This window comes from Stegostoma tigrinum, chromosome 38 (assembly GCF_030684315.1).
Source record: "Stegostoma tigrinum isolate sSteTig4 chromosome 38, sSteTig4.hap1, whole genome shotgun sequence".
NCBI lineage: Eukaryota > Metazoa > Chordata > Chondrichthyes > Orectolobiformes > Stegostomatidae > Stegostoma > Stegostoma tigrinum.
The window spans coordinates 4425721-4448248 of record NC_081391.1 but is presented as its reverse complement, the minus strand read 5'-3'; the positions used below and the strand labels follow the sequence as shown (position 1 = coordinate 4448248).

Sequence of the window (22528 nt, the reverse complement as noted above, 5' to 3'; positions counted from 1 at the left end):
AGAATTTGTACCTAGATACATTTGTACCTAAGATGGCACCGCAAGTGGCGTCTTGTAAACGTTTCACTGTACTCACGTGGGTGGCAATAAAGCTAATTCTAAAGATCCTACTTTAAGTAAGGTGACCAAAACTGTACACAGTAGTTTGTGATCACACACATGTTCTGAACAGTTGCAGTAAGATTTCGTTACTTTTAGATTCTTTCAATATAGGCCAACACTCCAATTGCTTTCCTAATCACTTGTTGTACTTGGGTTCTGTTTGTGAAATGTTGTTACCCAGATTCCCATGTATTGCAGTATTCTCAGTTTCTCTTCATTTAAATATTCTCTTTAGACCATAAGATGTAGGAGCAGAATTAGGCCATTCAGCTCATCAAGTCTGCTCAGCCATTTGATCATTGCTGATATGTTTCTCAACCCCATTCTCCTGCCTTCTCCCCATAACCTTTGATTCCCTCGCAAATAAATATAGGATCATAAGATACATGAGCAAAATTCGGCCATTCAGGTCATTTTTTTTTGCCAATGCAAGGCTCAGTTTCTCTGATTAAATGGTCAAAAATGTGGCAGATGGAGTGTAACTTATCAATCAATCCCTTTAAAAATATCTACAAAACGTCTGAAAATCAGCCAGTTCAGAAGTGTTAAGACAGACCTCTAGAGCAAGTGGAACTTGAAGCTCTGCCTCTTAATCCAGAGATAGGGGCACAAACACTACTCCTCAAGAGTCCTTGAAGGTTCTTTGTATCCGATTCACAACTTGCGTCCCTACCTATTTTGCTGTTTTTACTAGTCTTCTTTCATTCTCCAGTTCCTTTTAAGGAAAAAAGAAAGTCATCCTTCACTGGGGGTGAAATTTCTCAATCTTCGGTCCTACCCCTTATCTTTGTAGCGTTATCTTTTTTAAAATTTGTTCTTGCCAAGAGGACATCACTGGCTAGGCCAGCATGTATTGCCCACCCCTAATTGTTCTGTAGTAGGTGGGTGTGAGCTGCAGGGTCACCCAGTGTGCTGTTGGTAAGGGAGTTCCAAGATTTTGACTTAGCACTAATGAAGGAATGGCAACATAATTCCAAGTCAGGATGCCATGTTCCTTGGAGGGGAACTTGAAAGTGATGGTGTTCCCACGTATCTGCTGCCTTTGTTATACGAGGATTGAGAGATGCTGTTGGAGTCTGCAAGAGCTTTATTTCAATTGAATATCATACTGGACTTCTCTAGTTATCCAAGGATGGTACATCCTTCTCAGGGACTTTCTTTCTCAACAAACTATATTACAGTGGAGAGTACTGAATTATCATCTAAGAAGCATCTCCAGATTGCTTATCAATTATTTACCCTGTCCACTTGAGCCAACTCTGTCTTTGTATCCTTTGCAAATGCCTTTATTTAAGTTTAAGACACTATTTTGAACACGCATTTGTCACCTCAAACTGCATGTTAAATTCTACGATTTTATGACTGGTAAATAAAATGTAAAGTTGCCACAGTCCTGCCATTACCAAAGGTCTGTGCTCTCATTAGACAGACATGACTGTAGTGCTTTAACCTGCAGGATACTATGTCTCAGTCAAAGATAGAGGTTAAGAAGCAGACTCCTTCAATTATAACCTCAGAAGGTGTAGGAATTGAACCCATGGTGTTGGCATAACTCTGCAGTGCAACCAAGCCATCCAGCCAACTTAGCTAACCAAACCTCAATTTTATAATCACTATTATCCTGAATATATCTATGAATTCATCCCCCAGGTTACTTTCACTAAATTGATTTGTCCAATCTCCATGAAGGTCACCCACTACTATTACAGTACTTGCCTTACAAGCTCCCATCATCTCTCCCACTGCTGAAAGTTGCCAGGGTCCTTCCAGTCAGTTTAGGGGAAGAACTGACATGGTGCTCATGCATCAGCACAACAAAGAAACCTCCAAGCTGGATAGATGGAGAGAAACACTGGAGACTCAAAGGAATAATTTGGATTGGGAGAAAGACACACTGAGTAAACAGAGAAATTTTTAAAAAAAGTTTATGTTCAGGTCACAAAATAAGCAATTTCAGACAGACCATTCGATAATGAAGTATTTTATTCTGTTGGAGAAAAGGCTTGAAAATCAATCTACACATTCTTGATACTTATCCTTTAAATGAAGTACCAACCATAATTAGAAAAACATTTCCACATGTCCAACAAGGAAGTAAACTATGAGGTATTTGCACTTACTAAGTATTTACAGCAACAACAATGCAGAGACTCATCATGGTCAGAATTATCTAAAAGCTAAATACCATGGATGCTGAACATCTTAACTATTTAACTGAGGAGCCTGCCTTTTATGTACAAATCTTGCATTGTTCCTCAGAGGAAAGTGCAGTCACGTCTTAACTAAATGTTACTGTCTATTTTGATAGAAGGGTCTACTTTTAAATTTATTAAATTGACATGGCTCTGGAACAAATAATGGTTTTGCAATGAATTGCATCTGTGGCCTTTCTGTTGCTGGTTAGACCTACTGGATCATTCATAAGTCACTTCCAGGACCTCCTATAGCGCATTTTTATGCCATTTTGTTTTTGGCATTAATTACATTTAAAAGCTTTAAAAAATCTAAACCATATTTTATCCTTCTGACCTGTGTTTAATACCAAAAAAACCATCAAATGTAGTTCCAGCTTTTCAAAATTAATATTTTTGTCAATATGAGTGTTACTGTCAATTGGGTTTTTAGCTGTTAGTTACAAGCATGGACTGTGTGTTTGGTTTCATTAGGCAGGGGATGTTTTTATAATGTCCACTTAATCCTATACCAACACTATGTGCCTAAAGTTACAATTCAGACTGAAGCATAATGTGACTTGTAGATAAGTCTTTGAACAGGACTAAGTGAAGTCCCATCTGAGTTAACAGCCAGTCCACATCTACTCGGTGTGCTCTAGTACCAGGGAAATTACAAAGGAAGACATTAAAAGTAGAATTTGGCTATTTCCATAAAGATCAATACTGTACATCTTTCAGTTATTCCAAGGGAAGGAGCTGCTTTAAAATCATAAAATCCCTACAGTGTGGAAAGAGGCCATCCAGCCCATCAAGTATGCACCAACACTCCAAAGACCATCCGACCCATACCCAGCCCCAGCCCCCTACCAAATCCCCACATTTACCATGGCTAATCCACATATCCTACACACCCCTGGACACTATGAACTATTTTAGCATAGCAAATCCACTTAACTTTCACATCTTTGTACTGTGGGAGGAAACTGGAACACCCAGCAGAAACCCCACTGACAAAAACTCCACACAGTCATCCAAGGCTGGAATCAAACCTGGGTCCCTGGCACTGTGAGGCTGTAATGCTAACCACTGAGCCATTGTGCTGCCCTCCCTCAGCACGTAAGACGATTTTGTCAGGAATAAAATTGATCCTCGGTACCAGAAACAGTAAAAAGCATACAGTCTCACTAAAACACAGTAGCAATCCTGCAATTTTTTTTCACCCAGAGGCTAACAAAGTTGTAGAACAATCTACAAAGGTAGGCCATTGAGTGAACAGTATTTGTAGGATTTTAAAGGTGAATCCATTATATCTCCAGGCAAAGTATTAATATTATTCAGTGAGAAAGAAGCTAGACAGAGCTGATCGAAAAAAAAGGACAGGAATTTTTGGCTTTTATGGGCTTTTGATTTTTTAAAAAATAATTCTAAGTTAACATATATATGAAATCTATAAGAAAAACACTGTCCCAAACACATGCATGATAAATTACAGTCGCAAGATGGAACACAGTTCAAAAGCAAAGTATGAGGATATAAAAATTTAATAAATTATTTAAAATATTGAGCAAATGGAAATTTTGATACCCTCAGATTGAGAACTGCAGCCTTGACAAATGGAACTGAATGGTCATCTGCAGTAGTGTATTCATATCAGAGAGGTAAGTGAAGTGGGGACAATTGGGGGGGGGGGGGGGGGGGAGAGATGGAGGTCAAATAAAAGATGACACTGGATTACTCTATCGATGTCAGCAACCTGTGAAAAGCAACTTGCACACACATACTGCAATCTTGGTTACAAGACAGAACGTGAAAATATCTTTTGCAACAAATCTGCCAAACTGCATTTAATCAGAAGGAAATTATTACGGCTCTGAAACACGTGCTGATTGTTTATGGGCATGACAGTGCGATTCAATCAGAGAGTAGAAAACATTTACTGCAGGTTGGGGCATGGCATCCCACGTATCAGCTTGCTGCAATCGTGGTGCCACTGCCCAGTTTCATAATCACCTGCTGGCAATCATTGACAGACCGCTTGTCTCCAAGTTTCTCCAGAGTACGTGCAGCTTCAGCCAGCATGACTGCTCGCTGGCCAGGAGAGGAGAGAAATGAGAGGGGAAGGTGACGGCATGCCAGGAGTATGGCTGTTGCTCGCTCTCTCTGGCCTGGAAGAGCATCCAATTCACCTGTAAATGGCAATCAAAAACAGTAAAATATTTTGGAAGTCTGTTATCTCTTACTTCTGTACTTCTAGCATTCACTTACTCGAAATCCAAACGCGTACAGGTGGATGTGAACTTAACTCCTGTTGTGCTACCTCTGGTATTAATCTAATTAAAATAAAAACTGACCTCAAAATTTTGCTTCGCAAAGATCATCAATGTACCAAACCATCATGTGATTCTATGCTTAAAATTGATCATTTTAAAGGCCACTGTTTCAGGAACACTGGCTGTATGATTGAAAGCTGTTTTTCAACTTAAATTTCATCCTTAACCTGTATGGAACTGCAGAAATTCCTAATGGACAATTGCTGAACTGTTCTAGAAGAATGAGAATTATTACTCAGCTTAAAAGATGGCCAAAAAGCTTCTGAAGTCGCCTGAGGGTATAATCAGCGCACCTTGCCAAACAAAGCAGTGTGAAAAGACTTGCATTTATACAAATTTCAATGACAACCAGATGTCTCAAGTGCCGTTGGAGTATTCTGAAATATAGTCATACTGTTGTACCATAGGTCATGCAGTGGCTAAGTTGCATTCAGCGAGCTGCCACAAACAGCAATGTGAGAAGGAGTAGATAACTTTTTTTAAAAAATGTGATGATAACTGAGGTTTAAATAATGGCCAGAATAAAGGATCTTTTATATCCACCCAAGCAGAAGGACTGGGCCACGACTGAACATCTCATTCTCAATGGGGACACCCTCTGAAATTGCAACACGCCTTCAGTTACTACCCTGGTGTCTTAGCCCTAGATTGTATCACAAATATGCAGATTTGATCCTCAAAGGACAGCATACTACCAATTTACACATTAAAAGAAAGTGTTGACAATAATTCTGTGCCTCCTATCCTGGCATATGGCACACAGGAAAAAAAAAATGAGGCCTCGTACTGTTTTAAACATGTCTTTTAATAGGTAAAGATAGACTTGTGGCCATCAGGTCCACAAATTTCTCATTATTACGTACACCTCACAAATTATTTCATGCTGATGCTAACATTTATAGGCAGGTTATCTATTTGTTGGTATTAACCAAATTTTTGTTTTTCAGAATTTTGCAAAATTTGCAAGGTGATCATCTTGGATGGGAATAAAAAAACGTAAGAAAAAGGAGGAATAGGACATTCAGCCCCTCTAGACCGCCCCACTATTCAACAAGATCGTACCTGATCTGCCCCAACCCTCAACTCCTCTTTATAGCCAGTTCTGCATAGACATCAGCTCTTTGATATTTCAAAAACCTTTCTACCTCCTCTTTAAATGACACACCAGAAGTATTCAAAGGAGGATAGGAGAAGTAAACTAGTAAATGCTGTTATAAGTCACTAGAATATCTTATTAGATGATTAATGGTATCCTGCAGGGATTTTTACTGGAATCTCAGCTTAGCTTTATGTCTTTCAGTGATTTAAATTAAGGAACAGAGAACAATGTATTTAAATCTGCTGACAGTGTCAATAGTGTAGATAGGATCTGAAGTTTATAAAGGATTAAATGTGGAAGCAAAACTGGCAGGGTGAGAACTCAGTGAGAGATCATCCAAATATGAAAGACAGAACAGGATATTCTCCAAATTGTGGGAAGCTGAGAAATTTAGGGTTCCAAGTACAGATATTGCTGAGGCCAGTGGATAGGTAAATCAATTAAACTCATGTACTGGACTGCATTCAGTTCCAGGCACCCCACCTTGGTAAGGTTCAATACATTGACAGTGAAAAGAGATGGAACATCAATCTGCCAGAATGATAAGAGGACTTAAAAAGGTTACACTATAAGGCCAGGTGTTTGCACAGATTAGGATTGTATTCTCTGGTGTATAGAAGCTGAATGGGGAGATCTGACTAACTAAGATCTAATTATTAAAAAGTTGATAAGGTAGACACAAAGGAGCTATTTCCTCATGCTCCCTTTCACGAACTTCCTCTATCTTCACACCTTCTGAGGTCACAGTTTTCTCCCATTTCTGGGCTCTTTCACATCTTTGATTTTAATTGCTTCAATTTGGTAGAAGTGGACCAAGCTTTAGTCACCTGTCCCAAGATCGCCAGATGTTGGTTGGTGAAAGGTTTTCTTGATTAAATGACCTTAAGCACTTCACAGAAAAGTAATTATGAGGTGTCTAAATGAAGGTTGTTTTGTTAAGTATGTGCAACAGATAACTGGCGTTTTTTCAATCACATTGTCAAGTTCTGTAGTGTAATTTTAATCTTAAGAGAAACAAGTCGTCACTATAAATTATCTTTCAGCGCACATAAATAGGGAAACGTTGTGACGCTGAGTGCAGGATCACAGCTGTATGACTGAGCTAGTCAATAAACTATCCACCAAGAAAGGCTGTGTGTTTTGTTTCTATCTTACCGGTCAGCTTGAAACACATTAAATTCTGGTAATGGTGATCGAACAAACAACCATAATAGATTTTGACAAGGAACTTCAACAAAATGGATTCTGGGTTATTAGAAACATTTAGAGGGAATGTTGTGGCTATGTAAGTCAGGCAGACCAATGGGCTTGTTTTTCTCCTTGACACGTAAATTTCGTACTAATTTCCACAACTAACTGCCTGAATGCATTTTACGAGGGAATGGGAAATGGAACAGGAGATCAAACGCTGATGGAGGCCATGACAGGCATTATCGAAAAGGCAAAAATTGTGTGCAGAATGTTAAAAAGTGTTAAAATTGTGAAAGTCAAGATGACTTTGCTACAAGATCTGCAACAGTACCATTTCTTGTCAGGACTGTCTAAGATTATACACCAGAACTTCCAGCACTTAGCTGCTGGCTTACTGACACTAAACGCATTACCTTGTTGGATGAAGTGTGATGTTCGTCTTCTCAGATTGTGTTCCAGAAGCTGGTGAGTTCGAGTTGGGCTTGCACCTGCCATCAATCGTACAGTCGCCTCATGCAAAAACATCTAAAACAAAATGGTGGTGGTGTGAAAAACCAATAAACACAAAATAAACATATGATAGAGTGCTACTTTGATGTGATAATGGCTGGATAATTTTTGCAGTGATGTTGAATCAGGGATTCATTTGGGCTAGGACTGTAAATTCCTTGTTCCTCTTCAAAAATGAGCAAAATAAATACAGACAAGTATACACTCAAGTTTCCAGCCTTAGATGATCCAAAGGAATTGAAGTTAGTCACTCAAGATGCTTCATGTGCTAATTGTCCAAATAGATATTCTCATACAGCACAGTTTATCATATTTTTGGTTGGAGAAAATAATAAATGCTATCCTATGGCCTGAAAAGCCAAGAAAATAAACATGGCAGTTTAAACACCTGCACTGCTGAAACCCTGGCACTGGTAAAAACTATAGACATTGGGACGGACCTATCTAATATCCTGCAGGAGATCTTATTCAAGGGGCAATAGGAGAAAAATGTGGTCATAAAATGTTATATAGATAATCACTCTCTTTTGGACAACATTCTTTCACAGAAGGGAGCTGCGGAAACAAGCTTAGGAATTGACCTTGCTAGTATCAAACAAATGTTGGAAAGAAGAGGTTTCTAAAGTAAAATGGATTGACGCAAGTCTCAAATTGCTAAGCTGTTTTACCAAGAGAACAGTTTGCCTTAATAAATAATTAAACAGCATAACAGGTCTGTCTCACATTATGATGAAAACATGACAAATTGAGATGAGAACTAGAATACTGTGCTTAAGAGAATGGACAATATTTTTTCCTCCTCTAATCACTTGTTATTATTTCTACATGTGGAATTTTCTGAAGAAAATATGGGATATAGTAATGCTTCGTTATATTATGTGTGACAGAAAAGTGTATTGCTCTGATTAGTTAGATATTTTTAAACATTCATTCACTGCATGTTGGCATTGCTGGCGAGGCCAGCATTTATTGCCCTTGCCTAATTATCCTGCAAAAGGCGGTAGTGTGATGCATTCTTGAACCAATGCAGTCCTCAGGCATAGGGATGCCCACAGCATGGTTAGAAAGGAAATTTCAGAATATTAATTCTGAAGTTTCCTGACTGGAGCCACACACAACCTGGCTGGAGCTAGCCTGCTTCTGCCAGCAGCAGCGAAAAAAGGGTGACATCCAGATCAGGAGTACTTACAGGTGATGGTGTTCACAACCACCTGCCCTTGTCCTTCTAGATGATATGGATGGATTTTTGGACAGTTTTGTTGAGTTACTGTAGTGCATCTTGCAGATGCAATACATGCTGCCACCACCAGTGGTGAAACGAGTAAATGTTGGAATGTGGTGGGTTGGATGTCAAAAAAACAGGCTTTGTCCTAAATGGTGTCAAGCTTCTTGAATGTTGTAGAAGCTGTACTCATCCAGACAGGTGGAGAATATTGCAATACATTTCTGACTTGTGCTTTGTGGATGGTTGACAGGCAGGAGGTGAACTATTCAGTGCAGAATTCCCAGCCTCTAATCTGGTTTTGTAACCGGAGTATTTATATGGCTGGTCCAGTTCCATTACTGGTTAGTAGTAACTTTCAGGATGTTAACAGTGGGAATTCAACAACAGTAATGCCATTGAATATGGTTTTGCTTGCTTACCTTACGATGTGCCGGTTTAAATGTCTGGCCAAGTTTCCTGAGACTGCTCAGGTCTCGTTGGAATCCTTTCAGTTCTACACTTGAAGCTTGGTAGGTCTCACCCACTACCTGGCTGGAGCTTGCCTGCTTCTGCCACAAGGTTGTACGAATTGAAAGCAAAATATCACAGACCAACAACTGTACAGCCTACAGAGAGAAAAGAAACAGAATGCTATCTTCAGACAAAACAAAGGTGAAAGTTAGTTTTGATACACCCACACCCTACCCATCATTCCACTAAATAGCTTTTTTCGCTTTTCCAGCAAAACGGATGAGATATATAAAATGTTTACATCAAATTGGTGCATTGATTAGTTTACCTACTTGTTCAAAATAAATCTGATGTTAAATCCCATTAAACAGCTGGAATTAGTGTTTTCTTCTATACTTGCTCATCTGTATTACATATTTTTGCTTAGGCTGTAGTTTATGATAAATCCTAGAAACTTGGATTCAACACTAGTAATAAAAAAAATGCATTCAAGTCCATCCCAAGGTACCAAACAACTAAGTCATTAAACAGCTTTTCAAGTGCTACTCTTGTCATTTTGCAGTCAAACATGGTGGACAATTTGCACTTAGCAAAATACAACAAACAATGATATGAAATGCCGTTTAAACAGCTCTAATTGTGTTGAAGAATGAATGCTGCTCTTCAAAACAAAAAGCGCTGTGGAATCTTTTAGGTTTAGGTCCACCTAAACATGCAGATGGCAGCCTCAACTTAATTTTCATAATAGCACTTCTGGCATGCCGCACTCTCAAAACAATGAAATATTGACCTAGATTTTATGCTCAAGTCTCTGCAATGGAGACAGAGTGTTGAATTTGGAGTAGTGCTGTTTGGATTTGGTCAGCTCTAGAAGCTTAAACCAATTTTTACAACTAGAAACCAACAAACTTTTGATAAAGAGCATGAGGATAGATAAAAGAATGAAACAAGATGGTGCACTTTCAGAGATTTTTCTTCTCCATTCTAAAATTCAATAAATCTATTAAATAAAGGTGCAACTCAGAACTATAGCAGAATCATCCAGCATGGAAACAGACCATTCGGTCCAACTCGTCCATGCCTGTAAGGTATCCTTAACTGAACTAGACCCATTTGCCTACATTTGGCCCATATCCCTTTAAACCTTTCAGATTCATGTACCCACCCTAATGTCTTTTAAATGTAACTGTACCCACCTCTACCATTTCCACTGGAAGCTGATTTCATACACGTATCACCCTGTGTGAAAAAGTTGCCCCTCAGGTCCCCTCTCACCTTAAACCTATGCCTTCTCGTTTCAGACTCCCTTATCCTTGGAAAAAGACTTCGGCTATTCGTCTTACATTGTAAACCTCTATAAGATCACACTTCTAGCTGAAAGGACTAATTGCATTCAGGACAATGACCCACTTTTCCAACTCCCCCTCATAGTAATACTTCAATAAAGTTAGCCAGCTCTTTGAATATCAGCCACACCTCTGCACAATCAGGGTTCTAAAAAGTACTAATAAGCAGAGATCTCATTCAGTACATGGCAGTGTTTTCAGCAATCGGTTTTTACCACTATTTATTAACAGTAGTCCTGTTAGAAGTACACTGCAGGACTGACGTTTAAAATTAACATTTTTTTTTCATTTTTGACATAGTTCGAGATGAACGTATCTTTGCAGATACATCTGCTGACACATTGGTGGTATTGACTTTTCAGCATTTTCTGTCTTTTTCTTTTACCCAAAGACTTTCAAAAGTTGTTTTGTAAAGAACCACACGTTCGACATTTGGCAAATTGGAAGCCCTCAGGTTTAGAAGTGCGGGTACAAAATGGCTCAGGTACAGAAAGAAGAAAGTAGTGGTGAACATCTTTTTTTTGGGCTGGAGGGAAGTGTACTGTGCAGTCCTTTAGAGGTCAGTATCATTGATCTGAGATTTGAAAGTATACAGGCCATAATTTAGAATCTGCAGATGGCACAAAACTCAGAAAACACAGTAAACAATGAGGGAGGTTACCACAAGCTTCAAGAGGATGCAGACAGATAAATGAAATGAGAAGACACATGTTAGATAAATATTATGTGTGATTTTAGATTTTGGAAAAGAAAGTGAAAAGAAATAATATGAATGAACCAATTTTAAATAGGATACAGAATCAAAGAAATATAAATCTTTGTATCTAGAAAAAAGCTTATAAGTCTGTTTAAACAGAAATACAAGATCTCTGGCTATATAAGCAGGTGTAGAATGCAAAGCAAAGAAGTTAAATTTGACCTTTTTTACAACACTGCTTCAGCCTCAGCTGCAGTTGTCTCTCTAATTCTGGACATCAGACTACATGAAGGATGTGAAGGCCTTGGACAGGGAGCAGTGATGATTTACTAGCATATCAGGATGAAAACTTCAATTACATGGAGTAATTAGATGCTGGATCACACTCCTTACAGAAAAAGCTAACAAAGTGATGTAACAGAGGCATTCAAAACAGTGAATGGTTCTGATAGTGTGGATAGGAAGGAATAGTATCCATTTGCTAGACAGTGGGAAGCAAACAACACAGATTTAAGGTAATCAGCAGAACAATTTGTGGAGTTTTAAGGAAGTGTATTCTATGACAATTTTCGGTATTTATCTCACCTGAAAGTGTGATGGGAGCAGATTCGATAGCAATTTTTAAAAGACTCTAAACATCCATTAAACTCAGCCAATACAGACTAAATTTCACTTCATAGAATTAGGATATGAATTTCCTATTACTAAGTTAGTGTTGTTCTTAAAAAAAGGTACATTTATCACAAAGAATGCTTGAAATTCGCTTGGATTGCCAAAAAACATCGTTGAAGGTCATCTCTTGATAATATTTGATTTTATCATACTGTGCAAGAGCAACAGTAAGCCATTCAAGCCGTTGAGTCTGCTCTGTCATTAGCATTTGACACGATCACACTGATTTGATAAATCTCAATGCCACTTTCTTGCTTTTTCCCCATAACCTTGATTCCCTTACTGATTAAAAATTTGTCTAAGTATATTCCAGGCTGAGATAATGACCCAGCCTCAACAAGCCTCTATGGTAAAGAATTCCATAGTTTCACTATCCTTTAAGAGGATGAAATTCCTCACGTGTGTTAAGTTGGCAACCCCTTACTCAAATGATTCCCTTTGGTCTTGGACTCTCCCACAAGGGGAAGCACCCTCTCCGTATGTACCCTGTCAAGTCTCCTAAAAATCCTATTTCAATAATGTCTCCTTTCATTCTTCTAAATTCTAACGAGTATAGACCCAACCCATTCAACTTGTCAAGAAAATTGTTCCTTACCCAGGATCAACCTGGTTAACCTCATCTGGAATACCAGCAGTGCCAATATATCTTGGCAGGTATCAATGGCTTTTATCCATGTAGGAATAATTTAATTGATGAGTTTACACAATTTTGAGGCAGTGATGAAACTGGGTGATTTATAGTATTCACTATACATCAATGATTACCACTGTCATTTTTTACATGGGCTTTAGTAAAATCTTTGACAAGCATCCGCATGGTAGGCAAATTAGTAAAGTTAGCTCACATGGGATTCAGGGTGAACTTGCCAAATGGATACAAAATTGGTTTGATGGTTCGAGACAGAGGATGGTTGTGGAGAATTATTTTGTGGACTGGAGGCCTGTGACCAGTAGTATTCCACAGGGATCAGTACTGGGTTCACTTTTGTTTGTCATTTACATAAACGAATTGGATGAAAATATAGGAGGCATGAAAAGTAAATTTGCGGATGACATGAAAAGTAGTGGCATAGAGAACAGTGAAGACAGCTAAGATTACAACGAGATCTTGATCAATTGGATCAAGGGCTGAGTAGCAGATGGAGGTTAATTGGGATAAATGTGAGGACTTGCATTTTGCTAAAACAGAAAAAGGGGCAAGACTTATACAATTAATGGTAGGGCTCTGAGTAGTGAAGTAGAACACAGAAATCCAGCGGTTCAGGTACATAATTCTTTGAACATTGCATTACTGGTAGAAAGGGTGGCTGAGAAGGCATTTAGCATGCTTGCCTTCATTGCTCAAACCTTTGCAGTATAGTAGTTGGGATGTCATGCTGAGGTCATAAGGACATTGGTCAGCCTCTCCTGGAGTACTGTGCGCAGTTCTGGTTGCCCTGCTATAGGAAGGATATTAAATTGGAGCAGGTTCAGAAAAGATTTACCAGGATCTTTCTGAGAATGGAGGGTTTCAGATACAAAAATGGGCTGCAACCTTTTTCACTGGAACGTAGGTCAAGGGTTTATAAACATTTTGGAGGTTTATAAAATAGTGATGGACATAGACAAGGTGAATAGCAGAAGTCTTTTCCCTAGCGTGGAGGAGTTCAAAACTAGGGGGCATATATTTTATATGAGAAGAGAAAGTTTTAGAAAGGACATGAGGGGCAACATTTTTACACACAGTGTGGTTTGCACATGGAATAAACTGCCAGAAAAGTCATGGATTGATACAGGTACAACATATAAAAGGCATTTGGATAAATACATGAACATGAAAGGTTCAGAGGGATATGAGCCAAATGCAGGCAAGTGAAACTAATTCAGTTTTGGTCGCCTTGGACTAGTTGGACTGAAGGTTTGTCTCAGTACTGTTTGATGTGACTCTATTTTTCAATACCGAATTATTAAAAATGACATCACAGGTTAATTGGGTCATTAAAATAGGCAAACCAAGCAAGTTTATACCTAGAGGAATAGAATGGAAAATGGAGAAATTAAACTTGAAAGAACTTTGGAGTCTCATGCACAGTTCTGGTCTCGATATATGATATGATAAAAAAGGAGGGATGCACTGGAAGGAGTGTAAGAAATCAATCACAGCAATGGTACCAGAACCTGAGACACTGTCCTCAGGAAAGGCTGAACATGCTGGGGCTCCTATCTCCAGAAAAGTCAAATCTGCGATTTAACTCAATAGACTTAAAAATTACAAAGTCTGAATATTCCATTTGTTGATATAGAGGAGATATTTTCACTTGTGAAGGAGACTGAAAATATAGCTTGTAAATATCAGACAATCACTAAATCTAACACAAAATTCAGAAGATTCCTCTTTACCCATAGTGTGTTTGGACTATGAAACTTGCTACTGCAATGAGTGGTCGAAGCAAATAGCACAAGTACAAATAAGGGAAAGTTAGATAAACACACGAGGAAGAAAAGAATAGAAGGATGCGCAGATACGGTTAGGAGTGGGAAGAGATTCCTATAGAAATGTCAACATGGATGTGGACCAGTGTGGCCAAATTATCTAGTTCTATGCTGTAGGTTTAATGTAACTTTTACAAACGTGTTGGGAGTGTGGTGATTGCAAAGAAATGTCCAGAACAGCTGCACTAAACTTCGTGTACTTTGGCCCTTCAGTTGAAAGGATGGAATTGGGCACCAACTGATGACCTCAAAGACTGTAAAACATGGTTATTTCTCGATGTGCAGGGTTCACCTCTGTACTGCACTGCAGACACATTGCACAACATCGCTGGCACATGCAATGCAACTACAATGCACCACAGAGGCCACCATCTTCCTCCTTTCTGAAAGACCTGAGCACACTTCTACCCTGAACATGAACATGCACATAAAGGCCTTCCTTGCCAAAGGCAGCAGAATTTCCACGGCTGCAGAAAGATTCACATGGTGATGCAGCAATGAAAATCTGCTGCTTTGGCACACAAACTACATCTCAAAGCGGGATAAAATCAACATACAAAATTGTACCTTGTGCAGGTTGGTATCCTGATGTGAGCTGGAGACAGACAGAGTGTTCCACAAGTATCCACTGGCCCTTTCACAATGTAGAAATGTTGTTTGATCAGCCTCTCGTTTCCCCAACAAACTTCCTTGCATAGCCTTGTAAATATGAAGAATTGCCTTTGGTAGTGGGCTTCTAGAAATAATGTTGCAGGACACAATGAGGAAATAATATTGGTAATAATAGGTGCACCACAAGAATCATATGTCTTTTGTGTGTTGAATTAATTTTTTTTTCTAGTGGAATGGACAGGCTGGAGTGCAGGCTACAATATAACATAGTTGTAAACTAAATTGGGGCTTTACAAGGGGAATGACTGCCTTCAGCACTATGATTTACACGTTTTTGCCTTCAGGACCATCATTTCACAAAAACCAGGATTCAGGGAACAAGTCATTCCGCATGTTACAAAATAAGTGTGCTGGACCAATATGCACATGCACACAATCGCAAACCTTTGAAGGTGTGATTCACTTTAGAATTTTGGGGAAGCAATATTAAAATAACAAGGGCATAACATGATTCAATCAAATTCAGTCCCTGCTATCATAGCTAAAATGGTTAAAATATGAAGACTGATTATATGGGCTAAGGCTTGTGTATACAAGGTTAAAGGGTAATTTATTTGAGGTGTTTCAGATTAAAGGAGTTGAAAGGGTCAACAAAAACAATGCCCTCCAGTGGCAGAGTATAGAACAAAGAGGGGGGCCAAAGATTTCAAATTTAGAACTGGGCAATCAGCAATGATGTCAGGAAATAATTCTTCCTGCAAAGAATAATGAAAAACTGGACATATGTCACTTAGTATCTACTGAAGCTGGGAGCAATTGGAGATTTCAAAACCGATATTGATAGATTTTTAGTAGCAAAGATCGGAAGAGTTAGAGAATCAAGGTCGGTAGAGGAGTGAAGATTCAGATCAATCTCACGGCAAAAACAGATTCAAAGGGCAGAATGGCGTCTTCACATTTGAGTAATTGATAACTATTTTGGTGTAAGATTTTCCTTTCAAGTGAAACATTAATAATTTTGACAGAAGAGAATTATTCCAGATCTCCAAAAGTTTACCACTGTGTAAAGGCATCATTCTTTAGCTGTATACCATTCGTGGAAAAGCACTGACTTACTCAGACATCTGCAGAGACTTGGGGATTCGTTCCAATTCAGTAGACAATCCTTTAACTCTCAAATCGTCACCCTGAAGCCAGTGTACAGTAAACATAACAACAGCTGTCCACCATTTACTGACAGAATCTGGACCTGACAACAGGACGGAGGATCAATTTACTGGCATTGCAATTACTTATTCTAATGACGATGCTCATGTAAACAAAGTATGTTTATATTTTCACACAAAGCATTCTTTTTATTTAAGAACATGTACCAATTACTTCAAGTGGCTTCTATGTAGTATGGTTCTACCCAAGTAATTTCAGTTGTTCAAACACAAAGCTGAGGTGGGAGTGTCTTAATTGCTAAAGTATTAGTTCACAAAGAACGTACATAATCTGCCGAAGCATTGTACTTGGCGAGAATGATACTTTGCCATTGACTGTTTCTCCTTTTTTGAAAAAAGAACACTTCAGGTCATTTATAACGTTTAAACTAAAGTATCTCAAAATTGAATCGTTCCAGGTTATATCCTCACCTGTGGTTGTTCTCAAACTGGCATCAGTGGCAAATGCCTGTGTTAAACTCCTTGTTGTGTCAGCACATGTGTTTAGTAACTGTAAGTACTCAAAGACATTAGAGAACTCCCTGCAACAGACAATACACCATCCTTAATATATTATAATTATTAAATCAGGAACTGAACAAAATGTATTGACAGGATGCTTAAGGGCATTTTTAGTTTTTACTTCACAACAGCTGAGATTTATATAGAAAATCAAAAACAGAAAATATCACAAACACTTAGAAATCAGGCAGCATTATTTCAAATGAATAGCTTTTATCCAGGAGGAGAAATCCAGTTCCGAAGAAAAGTCACATCAGAATCAAAACATTAAGTTTTCTCTCCGCCGGTGCAGATAGACCTGCTTAGTTTCTTTAGCACTTTGTTTTTATTTTGGATCTCCAGCATCGCAGTATTTTGATTTTATTTGAAGTTCCTTAAAAATTTTACATGTTTCAAGGAGATAATGTTCAAATTTTCTACATTCATGATAATATGTGCCCAATTTAGTCAGCATCTCATCGCAGGGACCACGAGTGAACTTTTTTTGCACTGCCTCCAACACAGATATGCCCTTCCTTAAATGTGAAGGTTAAAGTGCACAAAGCATTGCAAATGCAATCTCAAAGTCCTGCACAATTGTAATAAGACTTCTTTATTTGTTTACTCCAATGGCCTTTATTGTAATAAAGGCCATTGTGTCATTTACTTTCCTAATTGCTGTACCTTTACGCTAACTTTGTGCTCCTGTATAAGCACATGTAAGTCTCTCTGAACATCAGCATTTACAAGCTTTTAAAAAAGTTCAGTTTTTCTATTCATTTAATTAAAATGAACGTCATACCTCCCCCTATTATGCTGTATTTATTTTCAACGAAATGAGCTACTTCTTGTAGAAAGATTGAGTACAGCATCACAGTTCCCTGCTAAACACTTTATATTGATAATGATTCAAGTCAGAACTGAACAATGGATCATAACTTCAAGCATCAATGTTAATAGTATTGATAAGTCTGACTTTGTTAATTCCTACACAGAAGCTGGAAAACACAGGGCAACTCGACAAACGTATTATACTTATGCCATATTCCTTGGCCAAACTATAACTAGCTACACAATCATCCTCCCTTCTCGATGGGAACAGATTTAAAGGTCATCAGTACATTTTTTTCTAAAACCAGTTACCACAAAGTGTTGGGAATGGTCTCCTCATTTTGCCACCGTACACTAACCTCTCAAATTGGCTACCGCTTCTAAGCTCAGACCACCTGAACTATGCATTTTAGACCAATGATGCCATTGAACATACCCAGCTTCCTCGGTCTCAGGCTTAAGCACCGAGTACACAGCTCTTTCAAGCAGATTTTCACAGAATGCCTGGTTTACCTGGGCTACTGGATCAACTGCAAGAGAAAAATAAATAACCAGTACTGTATTACAAGTGGTCATCTCCAGGTACAGGACTGGCACAGACTAAATGGATACAGATTACATATTAGTTTAAATGGAATGACATTATTGCAAATAGATCATCATGTTAACACAGAGGGAACAAAATCAAGCATTTTTCATAAGAATAGCCTCCTAGATAAACAGGCGATCAAGAGTATGATTAACAGAATGATCTCTAGTTTGTTCATTAGTGTCGGTTTCTCCACATGTACTCCCTGTCTAATTTTACCCTATCTTCGTGTATGCCTTGGCCCACTTACACTGTTATTTACCACAAGAGCTGTCCATGTTCGAGGTTTCTGCCAAAGTGTCTCTCATAGACTCAAAGGTTTACAGCACAGCAGGAGGCTATTTGGCCCACTGTGTCCATGCTGGTCAACAACATTTTGACTGCACCAATCCCATTTTCCAGCTCTTGGCCCAAAACTCTGAAAGCTATAGCAACACAAGTGGCTAACTAAATGCTGCTTAAATAACACGTGTGTTACTGACTCAACCACCCTTTTAGGCAGTGAGTTTCTGACTTCCATCACCTTCTCATTGAAAAAATAATCCTGACTCACCTCTTGGTCTTGTACCTCTTAAATCTATGGCCTCTAGTTACTGATCCCTCTACTAATGAAAGAAGTGCCTTCCTATTCAGCCCACCTATAATCCTCAATCTTATATACCTTGATCAGATCTCTAACTTTCTCTGTTCCAAGCTCAGCCTAATCCAACCTTTCTACATAGTTCAGAGCCTCCAATCCAGACAGCATCCCAGCAAATCATCTCTGTACCCTTTCTTCTGCATTCACATCGTTCCTATAATGTGGTGACTAAAACTGCACACAGTATTCTAATTGTGGCCTAACCAAAGTTTTATACATTCCAGCATATTGAAAGAGGAGATTAGGTGAACATGTGCAGAGAAGCACTTGGAGTGGCCAACTACAATTAGGCAGTTTATGCAATTGTCTTTAAATAATGTAGCAGTAACATTAAAGCCTGGTATATCTATTTACCATGTATTGTAGTATTTAGCCTTTATATGCGATAAACAAAATATTATAAAGAAGCCCAAGCCTGAAGATAGTTCTTATCCTTGCCTTCTCCTCAAACAGCCTATCTTGAACATAAACTCAAGGATGTGGGCAGAAAACTATATAACAAAGGGAAGACAGATTGTTTGTCTGCGATGTGGTCGGTTTACTGGACACAGTACCGTACTGGCATCTTATTCAGCGTTACTTACCTGGATTTCGGAGAGAGCTGAAGAGACTCTCTCGCGGAGCAGATTTTAGTGACCAATCACATTCCACAAAGAACTGGCATCCCTGGGGATGGAAAAGCCAGTGCTGGGTGCCTGGATCAGAGACCTTCTGGGCTCGGCGCAGGAAATAGCGCTAGAAATGTGAAGGAAATAAACAGATTACAACATTCCTTTAAAATTTCACAACACTCCTTTATTGGCAGTCTCACCAGCAATGTGTACAAGTTAAAGACTGAGGCCTTTCACATTCATACATCTTTGTAACTTGAGGCTCCACATTCATAATGAATCCTGCAATTTACCTTCCAATGATCAGTTTCATTGGCTCCTAGTTACAGCTTGCACACTGAACTGACTTTGAGAAGTCCAGAGTCAGAAGGACCTTCTTCAGTCATCTCCAACATCAATTAACGTTAGGGCTTTGGACAGTGTTGCTGAACGAAGAGACCTCAGGGTGCAGGTTCACAGTTCCTTGAAAGTGGAGTCGCAGGTAGGTATGGTAGTAAAGGTGTTTGGTTTGCCTGCCTTTATTGGTCAGTGGGATGTCATGTTACAGCTGTACAGAACATTGGTGAGCCTACTTTTAAAATACAATGTACAATTCTGGTCATCCTTCTACAGAAAGGATGCTGTAAAACTTGAGAGGATGTAGAAAGGATTTACAAGGGTGTTGCCCGGACTGACGGGTGTTTGAGTCATAGGGAGAGGCTGAATAGGCTGAGACTTTTCTCCCTGGAGTTCAGAGGCTGAGGGGTGATCTTATGGAGGTTTAAAACATCATGAGGCACATAGATAAGGTTACTAGCCAATGTCTTGTGCCTAGGGTGCACGTGTCTGTGTGCAGATGTGTGTGTATGTGCATGTGTAGATTAAAACGAGACATAAAACGAGGTTTAAGGGGAGACAGAAAAAAATTTAAAAAGACCTGAGGAGTAACTGTTTCACACAGAGGGTTGTCTGTATGGAACGAGCTGTGTGTATGGAAGTCATCGAGATGGGTCCAAATACAACATATAAAAGGCATTTGGATGAGAACATGAATAAGAAGGATTTAGAGGGATATGGACCAAATACTGGCAAATGGGACTAAGTCAGATTGGAATGCCTGGTCAGCACGGTGATTTGGACTGAAGGGTCTGTCACTTTGCCGTATGACTCTATGATTCCACTACACCCAGAATCCTATTGATCCCCTGCCCTGAAGCTAAGCGTCAACATTACATGAACAGTAATTGCATATACTGTCTGTGATAATCCAACTCAGCATCTACTCACCGATAAAAAGGTCAGTTTGCCTCCAAAGTTGGTTTTAAAGCAAATGGCAGCTGTAATATAGATTTCCATCATGAGGGTTTGGGGGATTTTCTCCTCTGCACATTCTGCCAGGTTAACTGCAGACAAAGCAAGGCTTATGGCACGCACTGGACTCTGCACCAATTTATCTACATTAAAAACAGGAAGAGAAATTATTTCCACCTATGCAGCACTGTGTAGTTTAACGTTCAAGTCAACTTGGAATTTCAGAACGAGGCAAATACAATTTTATCCAAAAACATTCATTGATCAACTGCTTCCAGGTGAAGGACAAGTGAGAGAACAAATTTATTGAGCTGGATTTTCAGCGTTTTAAAGATTTTGGGCCTTTGTATAAATAGTGAATGGGGCCCAGTTCCAGAATTCACACCCATATTTCTGGCAGCCCTGATCTTCCTTGCTGTGGAAATTTCTGACCTGGTCAGATCCTATTAGTGGATCATATCTCTATACAAATTTTGCAGTTGGGTCAGCTTCTCCTCAAAAGAATCACGACTCATAATCAGATTCTTTTAAAGGAATTGTCAAAATAACTCATCCATGGTCCCCACTCATTGCGTCCTTTCTTATTCCGAGCCACGTCACACTATATCTCCTCAGTGTCTCTGTGGCTTCAGCAATTAGAGAAAGGGAAAGGAGACCTAAGAAAGCAGCTCCTTAGGTCTCTGATTATTACCCAAAAGATCCTGCTATGGTATCTGTGCGAATTAATTAGGGCAACATTTGCTCATGAAACAGGAAGAGTTAAACCCCTCCAACTAAGTAGGCATGAAAGGAAGAGACCGAGGAAGTGAGCAATAGGTGTGGGATCTTTTCAATCTACATACAATATCCCAAGTGGTTTAAGGATCTTGGGAGAGCAGGAAAAGGAGATTGGAATAACACTTACAAGCTGTCAAACTTCATACACACCTCCCCAGCGTTCTGATGCATGACAATCCTCAGAATAATACATGTTACAGCTTCACTCATTCTCTCTAAATACCTTCTTGCAATCACATCCAAAAAACAACATTCACACGTAGGTTTGTGTCATCTTATACCTATAACTCTGTCACTGTTCACAAGTGGGTTGTCCATATTCAACTCCCTCCAAACAATTAAACCATCTCAGATCCTGAGATGGAATCACAGACAAGTATGATTGGAGCAGGAAAAGGCATTCAGCTCCTCAAGTCTGTCCCCAGAATTCAATAAGATCATGCTGCTCTAATTGTAACTTCAAATCCATATTCCTGCCTACCCCTGGTAATCTTTCAACCCCCTTCTTAATAAGAATCTATCTACCGCTGCTCCAAAATTTTTCAAGAAGAGATCCAAACACTCTTGAACCTCACGGGAAAAAGTTTAACTAATCTCTGTTTTAAATTGGCAACACCTGTTCTGTTTTTTTAAAAATCCCTCTGCGCACTCAATCTATCCTATGAAGGCCCTTCAGGATCTTTATCTATTTCAATCCAACTTTTCCTCATAGGATCACACACCCATTCCAGGTATTAGTTTAGTAAACCTTCTCCGAACTGCCTCCAATACACCTATGTCCTTTGTTAAACAGAATGACCAACATTGTTCCTTGTGCAGTGGCACCAGCACCCTGTATAACTGAAACATAACCTTCCTACATTCATATTCAATTCAACTTGCGTTAAAAAAATTCTATTAGTTTTCCTAATTATTTGCTGTACTTGCATACTAATCATGTGTGATTTGGACATAAAGACACCCAGATAACTTTACATCTCAGAGCAATGCATCTCTCACCATTAAGAATATATGTTTCTAATTTATCCTTGCTGCCAAACGGATAATTTCACATTTCCCACATTATATTTCATTTGCCACATATTCGTCTACTCACATATCCTATAAATATCTTTTTGCAACTTCCTTGTACCTTCTTTACAACTTACTTCCCCACCTAGCTTCGTACCTTCAACGTATCTGAAAACCATACCTTCTGTTACCT

The 22528-nt window shown here is 39.0% G+C and overlaps 1 protein-coding gene across 1 annotated transcript in view; it reads right to left on the bottom strand.

Annotated features, from left to right (window-relative positions):
- Nucleotides 1-2067: 2067 nt before the first annotated feature.
- srebf2 (sterol regulatory element binding transcription factor 2) overlaps nt 2068-22528 on the bottom strand; it is a 54585-nt gene continuing 34124 nt past the window's right edge. The window contains exons 11-19 of the mRNA XM_048521143.2: nt 20524-20690; nt 19231-19381; nt 17854-17947; nt 16518-16627; nt 15997-16129; nt 14836-15004; nt 9051-9236; nt 7310-7421; nt 2068-4462 (exon numbers count right to left, since the gene is read on the bottom strand). Of these exons, the coding sequence (XP_048377100.1) occupies nt 4242-4462; nt 7310-7421; nt 9051-9236; nt 14836-15004; nt 15997-16129; nt 16518-16627; nt 17854-17947; nt 19231-19381; nt 20524-20690 (1343 nt within the window). The 3' untranslated portion in view covers nt 2068-4241. The remainder of the gene's footprint in view (nt 4463-7309; nt 7422-9050; nt 9237-14835; nt 15005-15996; nt 16130-16517; nt 16628-17853; nt 17948-19230; nt 19382-20523; nt 20691-22528) is intronic.